This window comes from Amblyomma americanum, chromosome 6, assembly GCF_052857255.1.
Source record: "Amblyomma americanum isolate KBUSLIRL-KWMA chromosome 6, ASM5285725v1, whole genome shotgun sequence".
Lineage (NCBI taxonomy): Eukaryota > Metazoa > Arthropoda > Arachnida > Ixodida > Ixodidae > Amblyomma > Amblyomma americanum.
In genome coordinates this window covers 86032971-86050658 of record NC_135502.1, presented here as the reverse complement: position 1 = coordinate 86050658, position 17688 = coordinate 86032971, and the positions used below count along the sequence as shown (strand labels likewise).

Below are 17688 nucleotides of genomic sequence, written 5' to 3'. Positions count from 1 at the left end.
ATCATAATGAACTTTACGGCAGGGGAGAAAAGTCCAGAGAGAACTGGAACGATATCACGATTCTATATCCTGCAGTCAGGAAAGTATCTTTTATTTACTTGTCTGTCTTCTTTCACGTGCCCGCTAAATTCATGGCAGCCAACAATCACGGTACGCATGAGAATGTAAATGAGAAAGAGGATGGAGCATACATAGCAAAGAAAAATGGCATTTGAAAAGTAATAATATAAGAGGCAGCCACATGAAGCCACACGTCCGCCTACACGTGACTTCGAGGAAAAATAACCTCAATTGCTAGAGTTTCAAAAAGAAAAAATTCCTTCACAGCTCTTCCATCATTAAAGTCTACAATAAAGCCTACTTTGACGTCGTTGTCGATGTAAACGCTGCCAGCAGAAATCAGCCATTTGAAATCAATTTCATAGAAAAATTTACGCTGTAGTAAGCCAATTCTCGCTGTGAAAAAACTACTGAGTATGCCAGTACGTGCGCTTTCTGTGCGCCTTTTAAGAGGATTTGTGTATTTTAAGGGCACAATTGCGATTCCGCATTTTGTAGTCTGGCATTTTTTTTCTTTTTCAGCTATTGAATCTCGTTTGAAGCTGTGTAATATAAATAATTTCTTGTTTTTTCCGTTTTGTAGCCAAGTTTTTATTTGTCTTTCGGTTTACGCACATGTGTAATGAACGTGCAGTTCTGCCATATAATTTTTTTATCGTCAGGTGTTCTCAGTGAAGCGTTTCTTCACGCTTTATAAGCAGAACACCTGTAATGTAAAAGAGTGCTAAAAGTAGACTGCGTTGCAGACTAACACGATAAGTTTGTTCCAGGCTATATAACTCTTAGCCTTTGCCTCTGCTCCTTAGTTTAGACAAAATAGTTGCAAGAAATGTGGATTAGATAGTGAATTAAGAAGGCACTACTCTTCCCCCAGGAGGGTGATAACTAACGATGAAGAATGGCTGAGTTACCACTTAACATGTTTCCTTCTTAAAGCACTTTCTCCTCTTGTCGCCGCCTGCGTACTTGCGAAAAACTTGTGTGAAAAGCATGCCATTTTTGTCTGCTGACATTGCTATTAGATTCGTAATAGGAGACTGAAGGAACCCTCGACTGTGGGCCACATTCGGTTTAGATCGAAGATAGTTCACGAAGCAGTCCAGGGCAGGGTGTTAGTCTCGGGTGTTTGATCGCTCAGTAGACCTTTCAATAAATCCATGCCCTTATTGCGTGAAGGTGCGACGACGATTTGCGATTCGAAAAGTTTATTCTCGTCAGACATTTGTGACTACGATGCTAAGGCAAAAAAAAGCGCTTATGCAGCCCTATTCTAAAGAGCCTTTAAGTGATGTTTTTACCGTGAAAATTCTTATGAATCGATGTACGTAGTTTGAGGAAATGGTTATGCCTTCAAATTATACCAAATGACTTCTATCTACTCTAGCATGTCTAAAAAGCGATTTGATAGCACCGTGAACACCATTTTCTTTTTTGCCTAGGCTTAACAAAAATTCTCATTGAAACACCGTATCAGGTTGGCATCCTCAAGTAGTTTATTTTAGGAATCTGCTTATAACCTTGGGAACACGTTCTTAATTTTGCAACCAGCAGTCTAAGTCCATTTCCATTTCCATTCATTTCTGAGTGCTTTCTTGAGCAAGGTTGCGTTACTAGCATGCCCTGCGGTCTTTCTCTCTTCTTGTTACAATTCTTTAACGTCTGTTAAAACAACGTCATTTCGTTGACAGCTTCATTCCACATCTCAAAAGTCTGCACTCGGACTAGCCCTGATAAAGATGAATGATGTCGAAAATTTGCTTGCGCAACTAAAGGACAGTGAAAACTTAATTTACTTATTTCTCCCCGCACCTTTACCTCAATACACTCTTTCGCCTCTGAAAGACTTCCCAATGTTTCGTGCTGACTACTCCAGGAATGGAGAATGCACAGCTCTGAAAGGTTCTATTTGAACTGTATGATTAAGAAAAATATTAAGGAAAAATAAATGTCTAAGAAGGCACCCCTCTCTGGTCTAGGCTTCATGAGCTGCTGTATTCTTGCGACAGTCTCGGTTTAGGGAACTTTCCAATTACGAAGAACTGCGCAAACGAAACACGTACGGCGAAGAGACAGATACGCACATAAACACAAATACGGCCCTCACGCTAGATGTGGTAATGATCGTCTCGACGACAGCTGGGCTTTTCGGCCTTATTCAACAACCGTGATATTGTGCACGTGTTTGAAGATTGTGCCTTCTTAAATTTTGAAATTTAAGCTCAGCATTTTCAAGCCCTCCGTCGTTAATTTTGGACACGCTGTTAGCACGGCGTGTACTAGTTACTACATGGAGCTTGGACACAAAGTTTGCTCTCAGTATGTCCTCAGTAGTCAGCGCTTTCAAGTCGAACTGTTCGGCGGCGTCAGTGAGAGAAACCGTGCGAAGGAAAAAGAAGCGTGAATATGCGAGTCGCAGGCAGCCTCCAACATTCGTCTTCACTTGCTTTCTGACAAATTTTGTGTTTAAATAGAAATATAATTTTCGAACAGAAAAAAAAAAATTTACTCCCCCTTGTCCTTCTAGTTGGTTCCAGAACTCCAGTTTTCTCGCTAAAATAACTCGTAGCTGTAGAAAATGAAGCAAATGCCGAAGTGTACTGATTATAGACATGATAATTTCTCAAACTTTTAGCGGCGTTTACAAAACGTTGACATTGGCGGTTCAGTGCAGGCGCATAAGCAGCATGTTTAAAGGGTTGATGATTTTATCATCTGATTCTTTAACGATTTGGGCTTGAAAGGGTTAAATTTCAGCCCATCTCACCCCTCTATATATGGATAGTGGTGCACCCATACTGTCTAGGCAAACAATGAAAGTTCTGCGAAAAGTAGGGTAGGCGATGTAAACACAGAGAAGTTCTCTGAAATTCTACCTAGTGCACTACATATGTCACCGATCTGCTCTATTTCCCCTGAATGGGCTGTTTTAGGCAGACACATACAGGAAACAACTGTAAGGGTAAGAGAGCAAAAATATTGCTTGATTAGGAGGAAAAAAAACCTAGCGTGACTAGCCAGGGCACGAGCACCTCTGAAATGGAAACGAAATAATGAGTTGCGATAATCAGTCCCGCTCCAGGCATCTGGGAAAGTCTTTTACCGGGTGTTCTCGTGTGTCTCGTTTTCCTTTCTTATCTGCTTATTCTTTATGGGCGCACATCGACCGAAGAAAGCTGGGCTCTGCTCTGCATACGCCATGTCTGCTCGAAAAAAAAAAGAATCCTGGTTAAACCCGCCATATCTAACAATTAAGGACAAAAAAAATTTTGGAGTGGGAAACCATTTATGGACACAAGTTTTCATATCTTGTAAGATTTCGCTATAACAATATATCCTGAGATCTCCCATAGGTAGGCTCGCATTTTGTTGCCATTAATGTATATGCTAACGTCAAAATAAACCCCGTTGGTTTTCTATTCCAGTCTTAATTGCTCGAAGCGAGTGAAGGAAACAGTCTAAAAGAAGAATTTTGCTACATATCGGAAGAATGGGTATTTACCTTCAGTATTTATATAGCAGTATGGTACAGCTTTTATATTTTCAAGTTTTTCTCATGAATGTTGGACATGTATACAAAACTTTCCGCACGGGTATAGACTCCCCGTCGCCAACGGGTTGCGGAACAGAAAGCTAGTGCCCCCCCCTTCCCCCCCCCCCCCCCCCCCCACACACACACACACACACACACACACACACACACACACACACACACGCACACACACACACACACACACACACACACACACACACACACACACACACACACACACACACACACACACACACACACACACACACACACACACACACACACACACACACACACACACACACACACACACACCGAGCGTTTTTTTACATTCGAGATACTCACCAGTGATGCTGTTTGTAGCGCTTCAAATCAGACCTTCAGCTGCATTTATATGACCTAGGTGGCATGTCGGTAAAAGAACAATAATCCAGGCCAGTTTTAGCTGCTTGGCTGAAGGACGCAGGACCTAGTACGTTTCGGTCAGGCACGACAACATGACATTATTTCATTCCTGTTTCTCACACAGTTTCTCACACATGAAGTGTGGGGACGTTGGAGGTTGGCGTGCACAGACGACGCCGATAACACCCACGACGCCATGAATTCTCCGAACCTTCCATGTAAAGCTGACGCTGTAAAAAAACTGCCGACATCATCGAGGCAAGGGCAAAGAGAAAGTGTTTGAAGTCACCCACCGGTGAGCTTCTCGGCAGGTCTCAGCGTGCTGACGATGAAGTGCACGGGTGACCGGTGGCCCTTCGGGTTGGCCGAGTAGAGGAACACGCGGAAGGTGGCGCCGCCTTCCAGGCCGCTGAAACTGAACGCCGGTCCCGAAGAGGAGGAGGCGTTGGCCACCAGCCTGTCCGAGTCCGCCTCGCGCAGCTCCGCGACGTACGTCACTGGCGCCACCCCGCCGTCCCAGAATCCCTCGGTGCATTCGAACGACACTGAGTCCTCGGTGCCGTTCACCTGGCTGCAGTTGTTCACGGGTTCTGGAGGACCTGCGGGTGGAGTGTTAGTGCTATTTAACGAATTCCTGGAACTTTTCTTGTCGATTCAGATCAAATCAAACAGTTCTTGCGCAGACGAAGAGCAAGAGAGTTGGGCAGCAGGAAAATAGAAGAAAACAACCAGATGGAAAAGAGAAAGGAGGTAAAGGAGGAGTAGGAAAAACTATTTTCGAGGTCACTGCCAAATGCATGTGCAAAAGAGCGAGTTCAAAGCGACCGACTCTCCAAGTGTCACCCTATTTATAGGCAGCACAGAACTATCAAGAGAAAGCGCTTAATGCACCGACAACAATCCGGAATATCGTAGAAGACGCGAGGCATGCTCATGAGCGCTCTGGTCGCATCTCCCATGATTGCTTGTAAACTCGTAGTCGTGCCTGTATATAAAATCGTATTCTGGCGGTGATAATAAAAGCAGATAAAAATGCAACTGAAGTTTCGCAGCGAGGCATATGGAATACCGTACACCAGTCGAAGGAGTAGCACTAGAATCTTAGATTACTGCCTAGGATTGAGAGCCCTCGCGGTCATTTGTCCAACCCCGCCCAGATGTAACTCCGCTAAAGCTGAGCCCGCGGTTCGAAGCCACTAAACGCGCAAATATTATTTAGCGCTTTGAGTGCAAACGCTCTTCCGAGGAATGTTTGGTCTGGTTGTTTCTGACTGAAGCCCATTATAAATTGAGCGCGCTCTGTTATCCAAGCCCACTTAATGGACTATACCAGCTCGGCCTTTATTCAATTTGGGTCGCCGCGACGTATATAATAACGATAGTGGTGGGCCGTTGATACTATACGACATCGACATTAGCTTTGCGATTTCTTGCTAGCAGCAGTTGTACCTCCGCTGGTGTGAGTGCCTGTGAGTTTTTTTAGATATGTTACGCTGATAAAACATTTCATAACCGATATCTAACCTTGGAAGTAATATTGACAGGGGTATTTTTTATACAGGAGTACAGAGCCGACACTGAAGCAGGACTTTTGATTACAGCCGCGCTTACCGTGTTCAGACATTGATGAATGCCACGCAATTATCAGAATTAATAAGTGGCAGCTCCTCACGCGTTCACTGCCTCGGTGCGACTGTACGGTTAACTCTTGGTATTTTGATACGAACTGTACCCTCAGTTTAGGAGGAGTTGCTCACGTGCTCATAAGAACATGCCGGCGCGGCGCAATGGTCTCATTTTAATTCAATTTTTGTTTTCATTAATGTGTCCCGAGGTAACTTGTCTTGAACCCGGTGCTATAATTAACACCTTTGACCGACCAAAGCCGACACGCTTTTACCTTTAACCTACATTTTGATACTAAGAAAACTAAGTGATTATAGAGCAAGCACATGCTCTCGCTGGTTTTTCGCCTGTTCTGTTGCTCGGCGGCAGCAGCCGCAGCGTGATTTTCATGGCATACTTCTGACGGTATGCGATCTTCGTGTATGGAAACGACCGAGCCATATAGTCGCGATTAGAAAGAAACTGATCGGACAATATCTTTTGTATTTTTGTTTTCCTGCCTTGTTTCTGACACACGAAAGAGAACGCAAGTTCAAGTAAATACCTTTTCCCCAAGTTACACGGGCCGCTTTGCACAGGGAGAGGGTGAAAACTGTCTCATGCCATTGTTGCGTGTTACACACATTTTAGTGTCGCATTAATCTATGATATTAAATTAGTAACTGTCCCATGCCGAAGTACGATGCCGAAGAAAGAAACCACCCTACCCCTGTGAAATGCCGAACAGAACAGACGACGACATTGTGGTCCATTGCGTCAGCAACGAGAGAATGACTGTCGGCTTCAGGACATTTGAAACAGACTCGGAATCAATGCTGTGCATTCGCTCGTATTCATACAAGTTCGGCTATCACTGTGTGAATTGTGCACATTTGTAGCATTTTACGATGTATATTTCGGCATGTACGGCTAGTTCTTTCAGTCGTTTTTCTTCTCTAGTTACCTACATTCTTATGAGCACATTCCTTGCATATCAGCAAAAACGCATTCCATGAAGAACAGCCTAGCAGCGATGCTTTTTCCACTTGTGTATCCTGGCTGAGGATGAAAAATTCCAGCCCGGGTCCGTAATTACCTAGCACATTACTGCATTTAATCGAATGTGGCGCGATATTTTTGTTACTAAATACAGAAGTGTAGTGAACCGTGACTACTCACGTTATGACTGAATACTGGCGTTAAAACCGAATATTACCGAAGGAAAGAGCACAGTACGCCGTATTTACTCGCATATTGCCAGGTGCGTCGTACAGGGTGGCCACGACTTCGGGAAGTGGAAGAAAAATACTAAGAATTCCGCATTGATCGATAAACGGAAGCTCTGAGTCATAAATTACGATTAGTGCAATTGGAAAAGAAGCCGAGCGAGCAGTAACAAAGTAATCACCATAGACGGCACACTTGCAAAACGAGCGCGGATTCCACGCATAGTCCCGAGGAAACGTGACAGAATACGCGTGACTTGAATGCATTGTAAAAGCCATCGATTTGTTCCCTGTAATTGCGGCAGAGTACCTCAACGTTCGTAGCGCCACCGATGTAAATAAATAAAGAATTAATCGCAGTAATGCGCTTGGGGTGAAGATAGTTTGGCATTTCTATTGCAAGTAAAAAGCCGCTGTCGCTACTTCGCTCGAAATCGCTAGCGGACGCACTTTTCGGCGACATTTAGGTCGCATAATTTTCTGACAGTTCCGCGCAAGACAACAAACTATTCGTTCACTTTCTACGACCCAGATGGACACAGCGCAACGGAACGAGGACGAGGAGAAACACGAAACACAGGATGGGCGCTGTCCTGTGTTTCATGTTTCTTCTCGTCCTCGTTCCGTTGCGCTGTGTCAATCTGTGTCGTAGGAAGTATGAAAAAACTAGCCCACACCAGAATCCTATTCGTTTAAATTTTGCCAAGAACGGCCGCCTATATTTTGGGAGACATGACTCGCAGCTCAGTATGGGGACTGAACAAAGTTTCGTTTGAGAGCGAAAGCTCTATTTCACGACCTAAGCTTCAAAAGTTGTTGCGTCGCTGAAGCCTGATCATCAATAAATATATAAATAAAACAATTATTGTGCAATTGGGTTTCGAGCCAGCGCCGGCAGGAGCACATCAGCTTTGCTGACCTGCGCACGACAGCTGTATGCTCTCGCCGCCGCAGATCACGTCTCATGTTAAACTGCAACACGCTCTAGCGCAGTGCATTGCATATCGTCGTTTTCATCAACTAATACTATTATCTGACTAATATCGTCGGCAGACGTCCTAAAGACCCAGCAGAGCAACGCCAGGAGCCAACCAAGCTCCACACACGCTTTCGCACATCTACTCGCCTTAACTACGTTAAAACACTGCCACTTTTTTATGGTCAGGTGTCTAAAGCGTAGGTTCGACGCAGTGCCTGCGCAGCGAGACTCCGTACCTATTTTCGTATCGCTCTTATCTCGCAGTTTGCTGTGCAGCTCTCCATAAAAGGTAGGGTGCATGAAAGCCATTGATTGAAATACTTTTGCTTGACAACTTCTACTCATCTTTGCGTAAACTGCGGCATCGTTCCACACATTACAGTCCAGTTCTTTCGTTTTTACCTTCTTTCATCGCCCACAAAGTCGACTCTCGGCTTGCAATTATGGTTTCCTTTTCCCCCATTTCAGGACCTAAAAGTCAACCCTCGCGTTACAGTTGTGGTCACGTTACATTTGGGTAAATACGGCACCTTCTGAATAAGGATGTTTGTGCAAACAGCTTTTTAATGATGCATTAATTATTGCGCTCACATCCGCAGTGAACATAGGATGCTAATTAAATATAATTTGCATTCATTACGACTGAAAGAGCAAGACATCTGAGGGCGCGGTGACGTGAGGTTTGGCATCTTGTTAATTTACAAAGGCTTGCAAAAGCATGCGGAGGGGCTTGGAGTTTACTTGCGTTTAGAGCTATCGTAATAAATATTATATTTAGTGCAGCAGAGGTGAAAATGTTAGCACTCAATTAGAATGAAAAATTAATTTGCAGAAGGCTTTTGCCAAGGAAAGTTCTGTAAGGAGCTACTGATGTGAAGAATGCGTCAATTCATAGTTTCGCTGTGAAAAAGTGCAACTATGCGCCTTCTTGGAACCGTTTCCCCTTTTTCGTCTGAAACCATATCGTGCTCGTTTTGAAAAAAAAAAAGTAAAATCATTATTTTTTCTGCTTCCGTTTCCGGTGACTCACATCTATAAATCCGGCTCGCAAGCCCACCCGCTGCGCACTGTCTACAACTTTGAAACTGCTGAGGTCAGCTGGATAAATCAGTTCAAGGACAGTCCTGGCAATATGTGCGCGCCACCTGTGTTTGCAGAAGGGCTTTAACTCAGTACACATGTCAGTAAGCCCACGCACGCTGAAGTGTATAACTGCGTAGCAAACGCAAGGGGAACGGAACTCATGGCCCGCCCGCTGAAGATGTTCAGTGCATCAAATGCCCACTGCCAATTCAATCTTAGATAAACGCAAAATACTTGAAAAAAAAGGAAATAGGGACCGTACACTGCTAATTCTTTCTAACAATTAAGCCTTTGTTTGAAGAACGTAGATAAATAAATGGTCCTCATCAAGACTCAAACCGAAACACCGAAAAGAAACAACGACAGAAAAGTATGCAAGACAAAAGCTTTACGATAAAAAACAGCAAAAGTATGATACATGTACCAACGAAGAAGAGTACAAAGAAAATAGATCAAAAAGTAATTCCACGTGCTGGGCGGATATGCAAGCAAGTCGGCACATTGTGCTGTAGATGGTCGACTTAAATAAGGATTTTCCTGCTTCGATAAGTTAAAGGTCTGAATTATTTCATGCGCCCATTATTTCACTATTACCTCACAAAACAAACACAACGAAAGTGAAATTTCTTCTAAACAGATTAACACAGCGTAACGGAACGAGGGCAAGAAAGAAGAAACAGCCGTGTTAATCTGTTTCGTAGAAAGTATGAACCAACCTGCACTCACCACAATCCTCTTAGAAAGAAATTTCTTCCCCTTTGGTTTTCCTTTTTGTTCGCTTTCTTAATAAACGAACGCTACCTTCGCTTAGCTTGCTGTTCTTCTCGTATTACCTTTTCACTAGTGTCCTCTTGTGTTGTTTATTTTGGCTTTTTCGAGTGTGTTTTAGGAAATTAGTATGCATGCCTGTGTTCTTGAAGTAAAGTTTGGCATAAAAAAAGTACTATTGTTCTGTCGTCCGATTTCTTGTCTTATCCAATTCACTCAGTCTTCCACAGTACTGTGAATGTCAAGACGGCGGCCTTCATGACAGGCTCGCATCGGGGTTCCAAAGTGCCTCATTGAAACAGCTTTCTGGCAATGGTATGACAGGTGAGTCAGTGTCGTGTTGCAAGGTGACCACAACTTACTTAAAGGTTTCGATGAAAGCGAGGAAAGAAAATTTCCTCTTTGGAGAATTGTTTTCAGTCTGGCTACAAAATTTCCTTGTATAACCTTTGTAAGGGATACACAGCTCAGGGTGCTCGATTGTACTCCGCGTAGTAGGGTTAGCATCCCTAAAACTCATAAGGCCGCGAGTGTTGAGACAGAAAGCAACCACACGCGGGACATTTAAGGCGCCGACAACGCAAAACAAGCCACACAGCTTGGTCCAGGAGCAATCCCGCTGGTCGTCACACTTGTGACAAGGCATTCGCACTTCTAGCACCAATACCGGCGTAATCGACCATCTTGGTGGTAAGCTTTGTTGATAGCGCCAAGCTGGCAAATGTTTCGCACGGAGGGAAGGAAAACAGGTCTAGGAACTTATATTTATTATTTTAGGTCGCATATTCAAAGACATACCAAGCTTAAATTTCACTTGGACTGCTCCATTCTTTATGCGCTTACTGCACATCTCGGTGCTTTACGGTAGGCACTTTTCGTCATGCTCATCATAAATTAGGAACAAAAGAAAACTCACAGTAGAACACAGCATAATGCGCTACCATCTTTCATTCAAAGCAGCTAGCTACAAAGTAGGGAACGAATATAAAAAGTCTCTTCGTGAAAACAAAGCGAACGCTGTGAAAGTTCAAGAAGTGATATATAGCACTCGGCCAGCCAGAAACTATAACCTGCGATGGCTGATTTCCCAACGCCCCGCTCTCGCCCAACCAACAAAAAAAAAAGAAAGGAAAGTAGGAACAGAACAGGAGATGCGGGGTTCAGGTGCAATGCAAGCTGCCCGGTGGTCCATCCTCACTGTCATCCGAAACAGTGCGCCTTTTAAAGCACCCTCTTCAGGTAGCTCAATATGAGATAAGGAATGCTGCGCCTCTCTGGCGGAATATCCTTTTTTCAGGGCCCATTCCTGGCAGCTACAGCGCATCATGCAGCGTTGTGACCCCGGCGGTTGCGATAGAATACAAAAGATGAACGTCTTCAACGGGCAAGCGTACTTGCGACCTCAAGGCGGCTTCGTGGAGGGTTTAAAAATTCCTTTAAAACGGAACACGGTTAGATTAGACGAGCCTTAGAATCAGAGTTGATGGCGCGAGGAGGGTAGCACTACTGCGTTCTAGCTTTTCTAGAGGCCACGGACCCGCATGGACTTGCACGTAACATTGCTGAAATATTATCGAGCCCGGCAGGTGTGGGCGATGTTGCGCTGCACTCTATCGTAATAAATGGGCGTGCATAGCAGTAACTAGAAAACAAAACAGAAATGATTTCGTCATAAAGCATAGCAAACCTTGTGGTTATGTGGAGACACCTTAACTCTCTTCCTTTTTATTTCCATCCGTTCGTTTATAACCCTCTCCTGTCTCTTTTTTTATGCCGTGTGTTGTACTGAACGAAAAGAAAGTACTTACGTAAGGTTTGCTTGAAAGATCTTAAAAATATCATCCGCTCGGAGCGGTGCACCAGTACGGAACTTGTGACATAAAATTGCTAGGCTTACGAAAGCCTTGCTCTTAGGGTTTTTTGGTCTGTAAAAACAAATTACAAACGGAAGCTAAGGCTCTTAAGCACAATACTGACATTGCCAGGAAGATAAAAGCACTTATGCCTTAGGGTGCTTGCTTTTTACTGACAATGGCATTTTAGATTCAGTAATGGAATGCATGTGAAGCTATTTCCCGCTATCGAATATGGACACGAAATAGCTCATGGTACTGTGATAGAACGTGTAACCTCCAGAAATTTCTTGGATACCAATGGTAGAAAGACATCAAGCCGATTGACTATGGGATGTTTTGACACATTTTAAACAATAAGTAACGCTCTTCATGTTAAAGTTGACTGCGGGATTACTACCCTGAACATTCATGAGCAATATAGATGTTTAAAATTCTTTTCTTCTTGTCGTGTTGTTCTGTTACATATCCCTCTTATTGAGCCCATGAAGTTGCACAGATGCTCTTTGAAAACATCTAAACGAAAGCTATAAAGGACGAAATTGGAAAAGACGGCAACAGCAAAGAAAAGGAGGAAAAAAACTTAATGGAGGCGTCCCAGAAAAAACAAAACTTAACATTTATTACTTTCCAGAATTTCACCGGTTGTTCCTCGAGCAGCTTCGGACTTACTAGCTAGCTAGCTCATTTTACATAACTGCGCGGTGTTTTTTTTTATTTTACTACAGCACTCTTGTCATGTGATCATTTTCTCCTGCGCTGTTACAATATTACACTAACGTCGGACCATTAGACTTTGCAGGCGGAAGCAGCACGCTGCGCACGCTAAGCACGCTAAGCACGCAATCTCCGCGCTTCCTGCGTCCAAATCCGGTGCGCCCCGAAGTGGCCCGAGTGGTCCGGTTTAAAGAACTCTCCGTTTATAAAGAAGAAGTGCAGTGAAGTACAAGCATTCCCCACCTCCCTTACAAGCACCCCAGGAAATGGACGTCAGTTACAGCGGCTCTTATCGCGAAGCGAAGACATAGGAGCATGAAAGGAAGAGGGTGAGGAAGGAGAGAGGGATGGCATCCCATTTGGTCGGGCTGGTGGCCACCACGAGGCTTGGAACTCATTAGCATGTAGCGCGAGCCCAAGCGCACGGACTCACCGGCGGGGACGATGGTGAAATTGCACGGCCTCTGCTGCTTGCCGATCTCGTTAGCGCCCCAGCAGAGCAGGAAGCCGAAGTCGTCTTCGTTGAGGGGCGAGTAGACGGCCGTGCTCCGCGTCAGCGCGTGGCTGTAGCTGGCCAAGTCAATCCGCTTGCCGCTCGACGAGCTGTTGAAGCGCCAGTAGAAGGTGACGTCCGCCGGGTCCGCCTCTAGCTCGCAGCGCACGGACACTGATTCGTGGCGAGAAACGCCGTAGATGTGCTTCTGATCCGGCTTGCACACGGGGGCATCTGCGGGGATGGGCAAGTGGTGGTGACGTCAGTAGAGTCGTAGGTTTTGCTTTGTTCTGTGGCTATTAAAACTTATTTGGGTGAAGAGAACTCTTTGGCATCGCAAAAACAACGCAGTCAATAGAGAACATACATCCTCTAGATGAAGAGAGGACCTGTAAGACGTGTATTCGTCACAACATGCAAAGCCTAGTCATAATCGACGACAAAATGTGGAAGCCGGCATGTAAGACCATACCCTGAGAGAATGAAGAGTCTGGACGAGGCTCCCCGAAACGCCCGTCGCAAACGCTGCCTTCATTTTATTTTTGACTGTAAGGTTACGTATCCTACGCGTGAAGCCCATGAACAGCACACGGGAAAGCTGCGTGGACAGAACTCGAAGTCCTTAGCCCGTCATGCGGAGATGTGGTGCGCTTTTTTTTTCGTCTTTTTTTCTTCTTGTATCGCCCTCCTTTCGTCCTCCTTTCGTCTGCCATGGCCAACGGTAGCACTGGTACACCGAACTGGTGCGAATAATGTAGCGTGCGGCAGACACTGCACACAACGGCGCTTTTCTCCCTGGCACTGCCGAACGAGTAGCGGCGCTGGGGTCGCCAGCACTTGACCGCGTTGCCAATTTTGTTTGTTTCGTCTGCAAACAGAATTGGTAAGTGGCGTTTCGCGCTTTCTCTGGTGCGTAAAGAAAACGAAATGTTTGTTCATGGTTACGCGACCAGTGCGGTGGCAGCGATCTCGTTGGATAAAAAAAAAATAGTGCGCTCGCAAGAAGGGCAGTCAAATGCCGCTGTAGTATCGGTGGCGCTGCAATCGAAAACTCATGAGAGCGGGCTGCCAATAGTGCCAACGTCGCTTGGGCGAGGCTAGAAACATCACCTGCTTCAGTGCTCGTTCTAGTGCACTGTAGCACTGGGTTTTCAGTGTTGTACCTTACTTAATTTTAACGCGGCGTAAGTCTGGAATGAGCCAGGAGTTGAAAGAAACAGAAGCTTTTACAGAGTGACGCGCAAGGAGGAGCCTTTAAGGTACACTTCACCTTTGACCTTGAGTGATTATTTAGTGTACTCGATCACAACTATCATGTGATACACACATAAACGCTGGCATTTTAAACGATAACGCCAACAGGGACACAAACAAACAATGGCGCGTGCATTAGTGTGGGTGGTAGCTTTAGTGAGGGAGGACATAGTGTCACTAGAAAGAAAAAAAGCCATGGGCAGCGCATGCGCTAAATCTCGCGAACCTAAGCGGAAAGGGGAACTCAGCTCCGATTGGTGCAGTAAAATCTTAGTGCGCACTCTAAAATTTTCAGGGCACAATCGATAAGTGCTGCACCACATATTGAAGGAGCTGCTGATTTTCTCGTCGTGAGTGCATTTGGCTATACTCGTTTAGGAGAGGAACCTTAAAGAAACATTCAGGAAACATTTTTTTTAGTTCACGTCTTTTTATTACAACTATTTTTAGAGGCAAAGAGCGCTCTTAAGACTTCTCTTATGGTCTGCAGTCAAGTCAACTTGTATCCGAAAAAGACTAATTTTTCAGCGACCAATAAACTGGGCAAATAGTAGGCTTTGTTGCACTTCGGCTGCAGAGACGAAATATCGCGTGGTTGGACTCCCATGCTTTGAGCAGTAGCTATTGAAATCTAGACAACTGGCTTTCATTGGTTATTACAGACATATAATCGGCGAAATAATCAATTTTTAATCATTCTGGCACTGCCCGAGAACGCGGTGGCATTACAACTCTTCAATACTGGTTATGTAAGGATAGTAGTGGCCTTATTTTCGGAGTACGTCTGCTTACTATCAGAAAATTTTATAGCTTGCAATAACGCAATTAATTTCTTGGCGAGTGTAAGGACACCAGCGAAAAGGCGTGCCATAAAAAGAAAACGTTTGAAAAGAAACAATGAAATAAAAAGACCGCGCAAGATGGGCGTATAAAGGCATAAAAACAAGATAAGCGCATTTACTTTGAGCGCGGCGCCGACAGCGTTCAGCTGGTTTACTATCCGCTGGTTGCAGACTGGGCGTATGCCGCACGTAAAGTGGCCCAAGAAGGCAGTTAGCAGTGACAACGACTTCCAGTGCGCTTTTATCGTGCCGTGTTACAAGTCCGGGGACGAAGATTTTGTTCTTCCCAGAGAGGGGCCGCTCAGCCGCTCGCTCAGCTCTGGGTTTTATTTGATGGCTCCTAAAACCGCTGGCCCCCTGGCCGCCGACGGTTAAGTTCGAGCTTTCGCATACTGGGCTACGAGTAGTGGACTTACGGCACTCGCATTTCTGCGAGGGTTCTGCCGTACGCACCAGCGCACACTCCGCAATGGCATTCGGAAAAGAAGCTGTCCGTCCTAATGATGGCCTCTTCTTTATGTCTATCGCGGTTAATGACTGGAAGTAACGGTCCCCGTTCGTGAGTGAAAAAATAACTGACAGAAAAACTCCAAGCCCATCCACTACGTGCAGTGTTTAACTCACAAAATTGTTAGTAAAGAAAGAATGCCCATATCTGCACCAAATGCGTGTATTTACAACTTTTTTTTTTGCACTGTGAGCTCAAATTCCCAACCTGGGCCATAGAGTTGCATTGTGTGGTATGAAATGTGGCGATAAAATTTCCTGATGCTGCACAAGAGCTAAGGGACATTGTAGCGGAAGGCTCCGGAATAATTTCGCCCGCCATAACGTTCTCTAATGTTCTATGACTGTCAGAACATGGCCGTCTTGGCTCTAGCCTTGACGTAACTGCGGCAGCGGCGCAGGTATTAGATACCGCGACCTTCGGATCTGTGCTACCACGGCTCGTCGCAAGAGTGGAGAAACGGAAACGCTGCATGTTACCGCACTACTACAGCCGTTTACCATCGACACCAATGCATTTATTATTTGTTTACTTACACGAACTGCAGCCCTTTCGAGGCAGAAGAAAGGAAATATCTAGTCGGACAAACTCCTCCTCATTCTGTTTTCTTTTCTTTTTTTGTTTTATATCTGCCCAGGGCCCATGCTAATCTTCTCTGTATCGTTCCAATTTTAGTATATGTACTTTGGAAAGCTGCGTGTACACGCTGCGGTAGCTCAGTGGTTAGGACGCTCGGCGACTGGTCCGTAGTAGACGGGTTCGAACCCGCTGCGGCAGCGTTTCGATGGATGCGAAACGCAAAGGTGCCCGTGCGCTGTGCGATGTCAGTGCACGTTAAAGATCCCCCGGTGGTCGAAATTATTCCGGAGCCCTCCACTACAGCACCGCTTTCTTCTTTCACTCCCTCCTTTATCTCCTCCCTTGCGGCGCGGTTCAGGTGTCCGCCGGCATGTGAGACAGATACTGCGCCATTTCCTTTCCCCAAAGACCAATTTTCATTTTTTATAGCTGCAGTAACTAAGCGCATTTAAGGGGCCAAGCAGAAGATAATGATGGTTATATTTCATGAACAAGGTAAAGAATGCTGAGATGCACAATGTATTCAATTGAATGAAGTGCATTCAATTTGTTTTTTATTATTATTAAGTTGCTTATGTAGACAGAAAAAAACAAGCAGCGATGCTGAGCTACAAGGAAGTGGCCGGCTAAGACATGCTTGCACACGTTAAATGTAAGCATGCAAGTTTAAAGAGAAGAGTCAACTAATCTCAGTTATAGGTAGATACCCAAACGTGCCTTGGGAAAGGATGGACGGAGGGAGTGAAAGAGGAAATAGACAGAGAAGTGCTGTCGTGGAGGGCTGCGGATACTTTGGGCACCTGGATATCTTTACCTTCAGCTGCCGCCGCGGCGCAAGCTGCGCCTTTTGCGTTTCGCCTCCATTCACACGCAACTCGCGGCAGTTGACCATTTCGCTGAATTCTGGTCTAAGCCGATACAGAAATATCAGAGCACGTGGCACAAGTCCGAGCTCTGTACAGTAACACCACTATCTCGCAATCTCCCGCTTGACTTATATCTTACAGCGTTAGTGTATCGTGCTAATTACAGCTTGTGATGGAACGCGTAAAATTTAGACAAGAGAAAGGCAGTGAGCAAATCGTTGGCTGCTTTCGAGAGTTTAGATTCCAACTCTGTGTTAGCAGTCGCGCAAGCTAGTCCACTGCCACGGGGTGGGCTCGTCGCCTCGGGCTGACGCTGTCGTGATAATTCTATATCATATTTATTCAGCGGTAGGGTCCTCTGATATCTCTTGAACTACTTTTGAACAGGCTTCTAATAGCGCAGACTTTATTTTTCGCATGGTTTTATGTTGTGATTTGTCTTGAGATATTACGCATGTCCATTGCGTTCATTAGACCTAATCATCATGACACGTGCTGTATTATTATGTTAAATTTATTCCCCGCGCTTCGTTTCACATTAACCAACTATTTGCATACCTTGAGCCGCCAAATTAAATCACTTAAAAAGATACGTCGGGTCAATGACAGGAATTTCTGCCACAAATTTGTAGGAAGACAAGGCCTGAGTTTTACGTTCACTTGCGACGACGCCTATGCGCATTCATGTTGGAAATATCCCGCAGGTCAACTTCCGCGAAGTGCCGTTCTTGCCAGAATTGCACCATCAAAAAAGTGCTCCATGGCTGTCGCTGAAGCTGTATTTGCATCGCATGCCAGCTGAAGATTAAGCGCACACAACAGGAGTTTCTCATTCCAAAGCATTGCATATTCTTTTTTTTGTACTTGAAGAAAGAAGGGGTTTATGGGTTTATTGGTGTTTGATGTCCCAAAGCGACCAAG

At 45.0% G+C, this 17688-nt stretch overlaps 1 protein-coding gene and 1 non-coding gene across 3 annotated transcripts in view; both read right to left on the bottom strand.

The window, feature by feature from the left end:
* Positions 1–17688, bottom strand: part of LOC144094817 (neural cell adhesion molecule 2-like) — a 168663-nt gene that overhangs the window by 15267 nt on the left and 135708 nt on the right. For both annotated transcript variants that reach the window (XR_013306584.1, XM_077628706.1), the window contains exons 7-8: positions 12659–12952; positions 4288–4593 (exon numbers count right to left, since the gene is read on the bottom strand). Coding sequence is in view for 1 of the 2 variants with exons in the window: in XM_077628706.1 (XP_077484832.1) it covers positions 4288–4593; positions 12659–12952 (600 nt within the window). In the remaining variant the exon portion in view is untranslated. The remainder of the gene's footprint in view (positions 1–4287; positions 4594–12658; positions 12953–17688) is intronic.
* LOC144095734 (U6 spliceosomal RNA) lies at positions 15918–16025 on the bottom strand. The gene has a single exon (XR_013306756.1). It is a non-coding gene; the product is annotated as a U6 spliceosomal RNA (small nuclear RNA).